This window comes from Papaver somniferum, chromosome 10, assembly GCF_003573695.1.
Source record: "Papaver somniferum cultivar HN1 chromosome 10, ASM357369v1, whole genome shotgun sequence".
NCBI lineage: Eukaryota > Viridiplantae > Streptophyta > Magnoliopsida > Ranunculales > Papaveraceae > Papaver > Papaver somniferum.
The window spans coordinates 145,545,475-145,559,260 of record NC_039367.1 but is presented as its reverse complement, the minus strand read 5'-3'; the positions used below and the strand labels follow the sequence as shown (position 1 = coordinate 145,559,260).

At 36.7% G+C, this 13,786-nt stretch overlaps 1 protein-coding gene across 1 annotated transcript; it reads left to right on the top strand.

Moving 5' to 3' along the window:
* The first annotated feature begins 12,001 nt into the window (after positions 1-12,001).
* LOC113316424 lies at positions 12,002-13,512 on the top strand. The gene is made up of 3 exons (XM_026564606.1): positions 12,002-12,752; positions 12,849-12,989; positions 13,357-13,512. Exons 1-3 carry the CDS (start codon positions 12,045-12,047, stop codon positions 13,510-13,512), a joined length of 1,005 nt encoding a protein of 334 aa, XP_026420391.1. The 5' UTR covers positions 12,002-12,044.
* The last annotated feature ends 274 nt before the right edge of the window (positions 13,513-13,786 follow it).

The window sequence follows — 13,786 nt, the reverse complement described above, 5'->3', positions numbered from 1 at the left end:
ATGTACATAACCAGTACAGACACAAAGAGATTTCTCATTTCTTACGAGGTGATTTCTCAATTCTTACAAGGATAAGACCCTACTCGGATCTGCTTAATCGTTGGATGGGATAAGTTGAGGCAGCTAAGAAGAATCGGTTACATTTTCAATCAATATGGAGAAAATTTAACGCAAGGAGGCCGTCACTTATTTGTATTTTAAATACCCAACTTAATGTGTAATAGTGGGTGCGTTTATGTGCGGACCCATTAATGTTTTTACTTTTAAAACTTTATCACACAATAAACCACACAGGCCCGGAACGTTAGGTTAACTTTATCAACTTCGAATTTGATATTTTTCAAAAATTAACAACAAGAAAATTAAACCCTAATCGGACATTCGCTCATCAAGCCTAGGCATACAACGCACTATTGGAATCAAAGTTAAAGAATCTTCTTTTGAGTGTTCGTGATTGAGAGAACATGATTATGCACTTATATTTTAAAGACATTCCATCAATATGCATATTTTCTCTATATGTTTAATTTCGATTTAAGTTTCAAGAACCGACAATCATAACAACATCTTGACCCTAAAATATATAGAACTGGATGTGAATGTAGTCGCAGAAAAAAAACAACAAGTCATTGTATATTATCAATGGACGATCATGAGTTCTAAACACAAGCTCTAGATACCAACTATAAGAATTTATTTTATAGATCGTTAATTAGGATCGTTGAACTTCATGATAATCACATAATCAAATATACAAAGATTAGTTTATACGGAATACCTGATAGCGTTAATCCATCTCACGCCGATCATCTTTGGAACAGCGGTAATACCTTGTGGAGTTCTTAGTTTCTCCTTCTTGACCTCATACGTTATGAATAGTTAAATTCTCGAACCCAATACCGATGGATATTGTGTTCCTCTTATAGGAAGAAGGAGGACCAAGTTCCTAGGGTTTAGTTAATAGCATTAGATCTCGACCGTCCATCAAAGAAGAGATATTAGGAATAATAATCCCATAAAGGAAACCGAACATAAGTATATCAATAATCTATTACCAAAATTATTACATGGGCCCAAGGGAATATTTCTAGTCATACAAAATATTCTTACATGTAGTTGTAAGATTTCTTACAACTACATTTTTGGCGCTAAGAAACAGCTCTGGATGCTAATTCCTGATAGTATATCATAGATTTTAAGGGAAAAAGTGAGATCTAAAAATTTAGAAATGTCAATGATCGAGTTTGTTGTTGAACAAGGAATGACAACTAGAAGAAGTAACAGACTTGCTGAACGAAGACGAATTACAAATCTTGAGCAACAAGAGGAAGGAATGGAAGAACATCAAAGAACAGAAATTCCAATTGGATCTCAGCGAGAACAAGGACAGAATAATGATATAGATTATGATAGAGTGAGTGTCCATACTGCGATGACGAATTCCATAGAGGAAGGACAGAGAATTGGGAACGAAGAACCAGTTACAACGAGTGAAGGAAATATGACGATTGTAGAGCTTACGCAAAGATTACTGATTTAAAGAAAGAGAGAAGAAGAAGAGCGTGCGAATCTAATCCATCAAAATGATGATTTACGAGAAGAGAATCTTAGACTACAAGAACAAATATCAAGGAGTGATACACGTTCAAAGTCAATATCCAGTAGGAGTTCTTCCCGACAGAGCCAATCTAATCGAAGAAATGATAGGCGAAGGCAACATATGGAAGTCATTGAAGAAAACTCGCAAGAAGATGAAAATTTAGAATATCAAAGGGAAAGGAGACGTGTAATTGACTTAGCATCTAATCGATATGAACACCCACGCGAACTTCTTCGTCGTGCAAATACTAATTGTGAAAGGGAAGAAGAGGATCCAAGGTAAGGACAAATGATATTACATGGTAGAGAAATGTTGAGAGATGAATATGAGCGCGAACGAGAGATTGCATGTGCGAGAGGTAGACAGAGAAGAAGGGAAGAATTAGAAGAAAGAGAGTTACAAAGCGGATTACATCATATTGATAATCGAGTAAAGGGACGCGAGCGTCATCGCATAGATGATATAGATCAAGGTCGAATTACTCCACAAGAAAGAGAAATATCAAGACATCAATATGATCGCACAGGAAATGAAGAAATACTTGATAGAGTACAAATCGAAGCAAATACTGAAAGGCGTAGGCGAAGAAGAGAGGAAACTGAACAACAGGAGATACAAGAGGCAATACGCCAAGAAAATCATGAGAATAGATTGAGACAAGCAAGATTAAATATACCCATGCGAGAGGATTTGGATAAATCATTAAGCGAAGAAATTCTTAAGGAGGTGGCAGAATTAAGAGAAATGATGACTACTAAGAGAAATGATGGAAGAAGACAACTAGAGGAAGTAGTGGAGGATGCTGGAAAAACTCCATCTACTAAAGAAATTCAAAGAGCATCGCTACCATCTAAGTGCAGTTTACCGGCATTTACAAGTATATTTGATGGAAGCGCATGTGTGATAAAACATGTAAAAGCCTATTCTAGATGTTTATTGTAGTGGGAAAATTATGATGCAGTAATGTGCAAATATTTTGCTGCAAGTCTAGCTGGAGAAGCTTTGAAATGGTTTGAAGGCCTACCTGTATAATCCATTGGTTTATTTCATCATCTATAAAATGTCTTTTTGGGGAAACACATAAGTAATAATCTATCAAGACCAGGGATTGAGACTGCATTCGGACTTCGCAAAAGAACAAATGAGAGTTTGCGTCATCTAACGACTCGTTGGAGAACAATGTGTAGTGAAATGTGAAGACGGGTGGATGAGCGACATCTTATTCTTGCATTCATTAATGTTCTCTTTGCAATAGATTTATTATATACCTAAATCTTCATAATAAAGGATACAATAACAATGTCGGAGATGCGCGAATTTCAAGAAGAATACATAGCACTTGAGGAAAAGCAAAGAGATATGGAATCTTACCCAGTTGCAATATCTTATTTGAAAGGTGGAAATACAAGTTTACTTCCGAGGATGAAAAATGTTGTTGCGAGTACATCGCAGGGAACTCAATGAAGGAATAATGCAGAGATGGAACAAAAGTTAGTGGCTATGGGCAGTGCAGATCAAGCAGAGTTTAATAAAGAGTAAAGAGAAAAGCAACTTCAAAATTATGTAGGTGCTGATACAGTTCAACTAGGAAGCTCTGCAGGACAGCAAACACATTATAACAAGAAAGTTGGAAGAATAGTGTGGGAACAGATAAATTTTCCGAAGTTGAACACTACAATGGATAAAGTATGGGAAGCTGCTCTCCTAATGGATGATATTCCAGAACCACATAATGTATGCGAAGAGCCACCACCAGGAAGGAGGAGTAAAGAATTTTGTGTCTATCATAGATTCCATGGTCACACAACAAGCAACTGTAGAAATGTGAGGAAGATTATATTGCGAATGATTGAGCAAGGAAAGTTGGACCATTTCTTACTAAAACAGCCAAGGAATTTACCACCACCACATCCACCTCCACCTCAAGGAAATACATATGCAAAGGAGAAGGAAATGAGTACATTTGTTATTGAAGTGGGTGCGAAGGCAAAGAATTTATATTGTAACTAGATCATACACTCGTTCAGAAACATAGAAGATTTTCATGATAATGTCTTAAGTCGAGTATATGCGAGAGATGCTGAAGGAAGGGAAATTCTTAACCTGGCAAAAATATCACCCTTGAAAGAATGGCAAAAGCAGAAAATCTCGTTCAGCGCAGATGAAACACCAGGAGGAGGAGAATCACATGAATGTCCATTGGTGGTGCGGTTGGGAATTAATCTGAAGCCATCGGAAGAAGATGAGGAAGAAAATGAGAGAAACACCTGGGTGATAAATAGAATACTTATAGATACTGGAAGTTCTGTAGATATTCTGTTTTATCATACATATAAAACCATGGGTGGAAGAGATGATGAGTTAGTCCCTTCAACATACAAAATCTATGGCTTTAATGGTTCTGCAAATAAACCAAAGGGAGAAGTGACTATGCGAATTCTTTTACAAAATTTACCAACAGATATCACATTCTGTGTAGTGGATGTCGAGTCGCCCTATAATGCTCTCTTTGGAAGACCATGGCTACATGGAATATTAGCTGTTGCATCAACATTTCATCAATGCATCAAGTTTCCTCTACCTCAGGGTGTTGTCATTATAAGAGGGGATACAATTGAAAGTAAAAATTGCCAAGAAATTGATGTTGAAAAATGCGAAGCAAGAGAATTCAAGCGAAGAAATTTCAAAAAATATGCAGCAGATAGTCGAAGAGCAGAGAGATTAATGGTTGATGTTTGATGCGGTGTACAAAGTTGGGGAAACAATGATGTGAGGTGCTGGAATAGATTCTTATGCAAATAAAATTGTAATCAAGATTAGCAACACAATTTTTATGGAAAGAAAAAGCGTAGAGGCAAAATATCAAAAGGTGGAGGGCACAGTGACTTTCGCACAATACCTATTGAATGGTTATGCGAATGAATATTCTGAAAAACATATGCGAATTTAAGAAAATTCAATAAAAAGCATTTATGTACGAGTTAAAAGATTGGAATGAGAATCTTTAGTTTCATATGGTAAATCCATAATAAGAAAACAAAAAGAGAAATATTTATAATAAGACCTTTATAAAAGGCTACAGAAAATGATATTTAGTATCAGATTGGCTAGGAATCCGAATGTGGCATGCACCCTAGTTCGCTCATATGCAAGAGGCAATATAGTAAGACCTATCGCACATCATAATCAGAAAAACCTATAAGGCATGACTCAAGGGAAGGCTACACTGACCCCGGAACTTGAGTTGTGGAGATTTGGGGTGAGAATGAAACGATAATGCCCATCCGGGAGAGATACCTTAAAATTTCAGTCTAAGATAGAAATCTTAGATTGAGAGCCTAAGGTGAGAAAGGCTCTCCTAAGGAGTGCAGAAACTCGATCAGGACGCCGAGGTACACGGTTGAGTCAAGAGTGCCCGGGACGTCTGGAGCGTACCTTTCCACTCTTGACAAGTCCTGACTATGATGCACTCGGTCCGAAGATACCCCACTTAGGGTGCGATCTTGCTGCCATAAACCCTATAGGTAGCGTATGCGAGATTGCGAAATCAACTGGTTGTTGAAAAGCTGGATGGGAAGAGCCATAATCTTAACACGATAGAGGTAAGCTTCCTTGAAGGGGCATCCAGGGGGAAGATAAGGACGACACCCTCCATTAGGGAGATGAATTGTGTCAAAAGTCGTAAATATCACAAGGATTTTACTCATGGGAGTATTAAGACTTGTGATATTTATGCGACATACCTGAAGAGGAAATAATACAAGTGAAAAAGATAAGACGAGATCAATGGGTCGATGTACTAAAATACAAAGACTTCCTGCGATTTCGTCGCATATAAACAGAGGGAACATAAAACCTTTACATAGGAAGGGAAAAATAAGACCTCATAGAAATTATTCATAACATTTAAAATATGCTCGCACTAAAAGAAGTTCATGATAAAGGATACCAATCATATTTGGTTTATCAAAATCTGCCAAATAACAAGAGGCAAGAATGGGAATGCAAAAGAAGTGCTATTTTCCCCATTTTGATAGTCTTATATGCATATGAAGAAGTCATAAATTTGAAGCGAAGAAAAGAAGAATCATATTAAAAAGATAACTGAATTTACAAGAATTTACAAGAGTTTACAAGAATTATCACAACAAGAAGAAGCAATCAATTTTCATCTCCCTCATTTCGCTTAGTCTCAAAATCACTAATTTCTTCTTCAGAATCTTCTTCAGAATCTTCTTCTCCATCAGTAACTTGGATATCAGGAATGGGTACATTTTCAGGAATCGCTGGAAAGTTGTATTTTGACAAAGGAATACCATTCTCAAGACAAACTCTTTTAACATCAGCCTCTCGAGAACGATTAGCATCATTACTATTGTTTTGGACTAAATTAAACCAATTTTCCTTCAACTGCTGATACTTTGAGTTACGAGCAAATGATTCTTCTTCTTTAGCATCCAAGCGAGTTTCTAGCTCTGCAACTCTCTTTTGATATACCTTCTCTTTCTCTGCGAAGCATCAACAAAAGAGTTAAGATAACAGACAATTATCCCCAAAGAATATAAATGAAGATCAAAGAACAACAAATGACCTTCATAATTGGAAATAATATCCGCGACCAGTGTAGAATGTTCAGTGTGAAGGCTAACATTTACACCTAGATTATTTCTAGCATCGTTCAGAATTCTAGCAGCACAGTTAAACTCAGCTTCACTTTCTATAAGGAGTTGAGATCGAATTAAATTTCTTTCCTCAATAAGAATGTCCCTCTCACGGCAAGCTGAATCACGTTCTATCTTAACCTCAATAAGGGATTCTTGAAATTTTTCTAGTGTTTTCGCACCCCTAAGAGTGATATCATCTTTTTAAACAATAAGTTTGTTCTTCTTCTCCTCCAATACCTGAATTGTTTCTCTCTCCTCATAAAAACGTCGTTTAAAACTATTGGCAGTGGATAATGCACTTTTATGGCGTTCTCTAAGAGTAGTATATTTTGATCTTAACTCTTCTAATCTGAGGTTTTCAAATCCTCGAGTAGGATAATTATTTAAAGAGTAGTTGAGATGCTCTAAAAGAATTTCAGCATCGGGAAGATTAGCCGCTTCATCTGAAAGGTCATACAGGTCTGCGAAGATAATTAAGTTAGAAGTGCGAACGATCGCATAAAAGAAAAGGAGTATGAGAATATAAGTTGCATACCAATGAGTTCTTTGTTTCTTTCTCGAGTTTGGAGAATCAATTGAGAATTAGTTAAATTCTCATTTCTAAGTTTCGTATTCTCGCTTGTAAGATTCGCATTCGCATCCGAAAGAATAGATTTCTCATGTTTTAGTGTGGCATTCTCATCTTGCAACTTGCGAAGCTTTCTTTCATTGTCTAAAGAAATCGCATAAGATATGCGAGCACTCTGTGAAATGTAAAAGAAGCATTATAAGAAAGAGAAGAAATAATAAGGAAAAGATAAAAGACAAATTTTGCAGAATATTACCAAGTCGTTCATCGCAAATTGAAAATCTGGGTTTATCGCAGAGGCAGCAACACGAAGAGATCGATCTCCCAAATCTGAAGTAGTACAGATCTTTGAGATCATCTTTAAGGCACGATCCGTTTCATCATCCCCAAGAGTAGCAAGAGCATCTCCAGAAAAAAGATCAGACAACTTCTTTCGATACGAATCAATCGATACCTCTTCCTCAAAAACAAAAGTATCTCTATCTGAAGATTCTGAACTTGAAGAAGAATTATACCTCGCACGCTTTCTAGAGATATCATCTTTTAACGAGGTTTTCTTGGATTCATATTTTGATGCGCGTTTCTTAGGAGTGTTCTTGCTTTTGCCTAAATTTTTGTCGTTCAAAGGATTCACCTATGCGAATAATCAAGATAAGAAACAGAGGAAACAATATTGTTAAAAATAAAAAGTGTGTTTCTTACTTCCTTATTTCGCGAAGATGATATTTTGCGCGAAGTACTGACCTTTTTGGCATCCTGCGAAAGAGAATAAATAAGATATAAGAAAGAAAGTTACGAGAATTTACAAATCGAGTTAAGAGGATCACACACCGCTACTTTCTTTTCCTCATTTTAAAATAATTTAAATTCCCAAGGCTGGTAAAGAGGAAAATTTTCGGGCAGAGGATTGTCAGAACCATCCGCAGCTTTACCAGATACAAAGGATCTTTCCAAGATGACAGGGCAATTAAGCCAACTAGAATCATTGGATCTGCGAGCAGCACGATTAGAGTTTGAATTCCAATCAACGTCTCGCATAATTTTTTCATCTTCAGAGATACCATCTATTCTCCTTATGCGAACAACCCACTTAGTCACTTTACTTTTCATAATAAAGATGTAATAATTCTTAAAGAAATTATCAAGAGTATACTCATCAAGATCTATAATTTTATCACGATGATCCTCTTTTCGCACTTCATCAGGATAAGAATTTACAAGACCATCTGCGCGATGAGCATACTCTAATGGTATCCTGATAGCATCACCACTCAACTGAAATATTCCTCGTGCAAATCTTTCATCAGCGAGAATTCTATAGAAGAGAGGAATCTCAAGGTTATACAATGGAATTGGTAAAAATTGAAGTTGACCTAATGTAACGATGATTTTTTGATTATTCCATTGATCAGATTTGATTAGATCAAGGTTAAGTTTGGATGCGAAATTACATGAAGATGGAAGAGAGAGTTCATAACCCCTCTGATTGAAGTCAGTTTTCACTCTATTAAATTTGATTTCCATCTTTTTACCAGCAGGAGCCATTGAAGAATGGGAATGAAGAGTATAAAATTGCAGAGAAGGTGAAGAAGAATGAAATAAATAAAGGGAGAAAGGTATAAGAGAATATATAGGAAAGAGAGACCCGTTTTTCAAGATTTATTCTCATTAATGCGAAGAAATGAACGGATAAAAACGTACGGTTAAAAAAGGACGTGTCGAAAGATGAGTGGTTAAAAGGACACGCGTACATGAGGTGAGCTTAAGATAGGGAAAATTGTCGGCAGAGTAAAATGAAAAAATACAAGCATGTGCGATTTGCAGGAGGAGAATTTCTCATATCGCTCACTCTGAAGAATAAGCAACATGAGAAGAGGCAAATGTAGGAGTTAAATATCACACACGTTAATAACTACGCGAAGTAAAGAATACAACCTAAGCGAAGGGCGTCGCACACAGCAAAGTTGAGATGACGCACCATATGATGTCAGCAAAGTCACGAGTAAAGTGTGAAGAATCATGCAAAGAAATATGCTATGCGGAGATGAGCGATTGTATATGAGCGAATATGTCGTATAGAGATCCCGAAAATAATGAGATTCTTAGCTGTCATCCACTATGTAAAATCCTATATAAAGGAGAGAGTCATTGTTTCCAAAAAGATTCTAGGACAAGTCTTGGAAAGGAAATAGGAAGAGAGAGAAAGTGATCTTAGATTTCAAGTAGAATTGTTATAATACTTGAATCATTCTTGTAAATATTCTTAATCTTTAGTTAATAAAATAAGAATTCATGATGATCACATAGAGGTTGAATCAGTTACAGTGGAGTGTAGTTGTAAGAAATATGTAATATAGTTACACTTCCAATTAGCATACGATATTGAGGCCCTTAATCTCATTGGTGCTGTTTTTAGCACAAAAATGTACAATCATGTGCTGCACGCGCATCTTTCTATGATACCGGCCTTAACCAATAGATGAATGATTTGTGTAGATGAAAAAGTTATTACCGTGCCAAGAAGTAAAAGGGAAAGCTTTTAATGCCCATCTATCCACCAGAGACCATTCAACTCAGTTGAAAACAATTCAGAATTTCAACTTTGCTAATAGGCGTACCATTTTCTTTTAAAGCATAGCACTCAAAGTGTGAGAAATGATTTGTCTTATCAAGATTTTGATACACCCCCGAGTGAACTTGCACACCCCTATCAGACTTAGTCTTATGGGGTGCTAGTCTAGCAGCTAGATTAGCAGTCAGGACTACCTCCTAAGTCTTACGGGAGTGCTAATCTAGCAGCTAGATTAGCAGTCCACGTCAGCCCAGCGGTGAACCATTCAGCGCTCAGCGCTAAATGGTTCAGCGCTTTAAATCTCAGCTGTCAGATCAAAAATAAATCTCTCAGCGCTGAACCATTCCGCGAAAAGGTGGTTTTTCAAGCGTTGAATCATTCAGCGTAACTATCCAGCATGCTACTTCACATTCTAGCAACTGGTAGGAGAGAGAACTAGTGTTAACTTTTTTTCCACACTTTTTTTTTGAATTGCAACACTTAAGTGCTAATCTAGCACCTCCAATCTAGCAACGTGCGTGATAATCCTTGTTAAAATAGACAAAGTCACAACACGTCAAAGTAGCAGGAGTGTATGACTTGCCATGCCTTTATGATGACTCTCAGATATATAGGCCTGAACTGAACCCTGAACCCTCTGGTGAAAGAGACTCGAGAATGTTTATAATAAAGGGTATATTAATTATATGTCCTTCCTTTTCAAACCCAACAAATATATCCTTATTCAACAATAAATATGTCCCTAATTTTTTATAACCTTATTCATTTAATATTACATTACCTTAATACCCTCATCCATGTAATATTTTTCTTTATTTCAAAATTGAACAGATTTCCTCTACCACTTCACTACCACCACCAACATTCAACTACCATTCCACCACCACCGTTCAACAACCACCACCTACCAACCGCCATCACCACTCCTTCACCACCGTTACACTACTAACAGTCCTCCACCACCACTAGTCCGTCGCCGTCACCGCCGCCGCCGCCACCGTCGCCGCCGCCGCTGATTCAGATATTTTTGTATCAACAACAGTAGTTGATCCATTTCAGTTGGAAGAACAATGGATGTTTATCCATTTCAGTTGGATCAACAGTGGATGTTTATCCATGATGATGGATCAACAATAAGTGGATCAACAATGGATGTTTATCCATTGCAGTTGGATCAACAGTAGAAGTTTATCCATTGCAGTTGGATCAACAATGGATGTTTATCCATGATGATGGAAAAATGCTACCATTTCATCAGCTGCAGTTTCAGATCCACCAACAAAACCATCAACCACCATTAATAATCCATAGAAACAACCATCGTCACCGTTGCCGCCGCCATCTTCGGTTCAGATAATTTTGTATCAACAACAGTAGTTTATCCATTGCAGTTGGATCAACAGTATGAGTTTATCCATTTTAGTTGGATCAACAATCGATGTTTATCCATGCTGATGGAAAAATGCTACCATTTCACCAGCTGCAGTTTCAGATCCACCAACAAAACCATCAACCATTAATGGAAGTTTATCCATGCTTTAACTACCTCTTATTGGATCAACTGTGGTATTTTACACAGATTTATTGGATCAATTGTGATGGTTTACTCAAAAACATCACTGAAATGGATAAACTTCTATTGTTTATCCTATTTTTATTTGGATAAACTGTTATTTTTATCCCTTAAATTGGATAAACTTCTACTGTTGATTCATTTTATTTGTATCAACAATGATTGTTTACTCAAACACATATATCACTGCCTGACTCAACCCAGATAACCACCATATTTCATTCAGCAACAGGCTTCAATCTTTGTAATAGCAACTCATACCAACACCGCCACCATCAGCTCAACACCAAACCCATTTTAACACCATAGTCTTCTTATTTCAATCAACAACAGAATTATTTCCTTTTCTTATATGAGTTCAGCGAATCAACCTCAGATCAAATCCAACCCCATCGTTTTCTTCGAATCAGCACCATCTTCTTTTAAAACTTAGTTTTTGATTCAAATCTCCATCTCGTCAGATCTGATTTTTGAAAATTAATCTTCTAAATCATGAACCAATTGACAGCGACGAAGGTAGTGATAGTTTCAGAGCTGGTGACGATGAAGATGGTGGTGGTGGGATTAATTTGGTTTGGTTTTATTTTCAATCGCAGATCTCTCCGTCAAAATCAAATCTAATAAAATCAAATCTAATTGATTCATGAATCTGTTATAAAGCTGGAGATGTAGATGGTGACTAAGGAGGTGGTGGTGGTGGTAATAGTGGTGTTGGTTGTGGTGGAGACGGAGATGGTAGTGGCGGAGGCAGCGATAAAGATGTTGTGTTCGTGTTTTCTGAGAAGTAAAGAAAGAGTTGAATATATAATCCATAAAGGTTAAATACGGAAACCATAAAAATAATTGTTTTAGATAAAATTTCAATTATGCCATCAGGGACATTTATAAAGTGTGTTAGGGATATTTGTGAATGACCATCAAAAGCAAGGACAATAGTTCAATTTCCACTATAATAACAAAACAAATTACTCTCTCCGACCCTGCACCACACCACTTCACTACTCTTCTTCTCTCTTCTGCAATCTTCAAGAGAGACATTTTGAGTTTCTAGCTGTATCATCAGTCAAATGCCGAAAACCAAACAAAAGAAAGACAGAAGGGCGTTCAGATCATCTCTAGAACAATTAGTAGAGATCTCTGAAAACATTGGAAGAATGATTAAAGACAAACCAAAACACTTAGAAGCCATCAAAAAATTTCCATTCTGGAATTTTTACAGACCATTTCATCAAGGTAGACTTAAACAAGCAGGTATGAGGAAAAGACAACTTGGTCTTGAGCATATCTTGAACACATTCGATCAAGAAAAAGGAGTTTTTCGGTTTGGAGGAGTTGAATTCAAGTCTACAGCAGAACTACTTGCTGTCATATTTGGGTTACAAAGGAGGATGAAATCAGCCAGTGAAGAAGAAGAAGAAGAAGAAGAAGAAGAAGAAGATTTTACTAGTATCAGTATAGCACAGATAATCTTCTGCAAAACATATTTAAAAGGAGAGAAAGTGATGAAAATAAAAGATATTATAGATTCACTTTATGCAGCGGCAGAGGATGTGACTAAACCCCATGATTTTGTCAAGTTGCTTGTTTTGTATCTCTGTGTTGCAATCTTCTTTCCTGATCAGAGTGGAGGTAAACTACCCAGTGTCTATCTCAAGTATGTTTTTGTGCTGGACCAAGTGTCTTGGCCTGATTTGATCCATTCATACTTGATGGAAGCTTTAATGGATACCCAAAAACCATACAAAACACTCAGGGGTTGTACTGTTTACATATTGGTAAGTCATTTTTGTTGATTTTGCTGAGGATCTAGGATATCCCCAAATAATATGACTAATTGACATTGATTGCTTATCTTGTGTTTCCTTTTTCAGTATTGGTTTGCTGCAATTACACACTTGATTAGCAAATATGAGGGTGAAAAAGGAGAAAGCAAACCTCGATTTGTAAGGTGGAACACTAGGGTGCTTTCTCAAAAGATCGGGGACAGCGGAATGACCACTCTCAAACAAAATGTAAGTAGTACTCTAGATATTGTGATTTTTGAATGTCATGTTTGAAATTGTATGCTTAGAGACTGAAATTTTGATGCTAGCTAGCTAATGATGTGAGATAAAGGATTTGGTTTTCTGTTCTTGGGTGTTTGATTCAACTAATTTTAAGAATGTATATGATTATTTGAATTCCAAGTAGTGTACGTGTGTTTCGTACCCAGCTGCTATACTGCTTTTTCATGAATGCGGATTGCAATGTCTGAAACTTGACTTAACAACTGTGCATAGATTAGCAACATCATTGTCATTTTTTAAGAGCATACGAAGAGCAATGGCACCTTAACTCATACTCAAATGTTGTATGTTCTTTTTGGTTACTGTTTTCTAGTATGATAAGAGTTTTGTCAAGTTAGGCGCTGGATTGGTTGTTGCATTGATAAATTTTCCTGCTGAGGATTCCGTTGGATCAAAAATTAGTGGCAACAATTGCTGGCAATGCATAAATCATATTGTAGGATTCTTGGTGTTGTCAGACAATTTGTAAGTTGTAACAGAGTTACACTCATGGATTTTTATAGATTGCACCTAGTTAAAGTTGTTTATGCTCTAAATGCATTAGGTGCAATCTCATAGAGCATTATAGGTGAGTAAGAGTGCAAAGATTAGATATACCTTTAAGGAAGATGGGGCAAACGAGATACCGGTGAACCCATGTACTTACTCTTGTCACCTGCAAGTTACGTATACACTCATGCAGCTAACAAACTCAAAGAAGCGAACTTATCTGTAATCTAAAAGATACAGTGTGATATAATTCA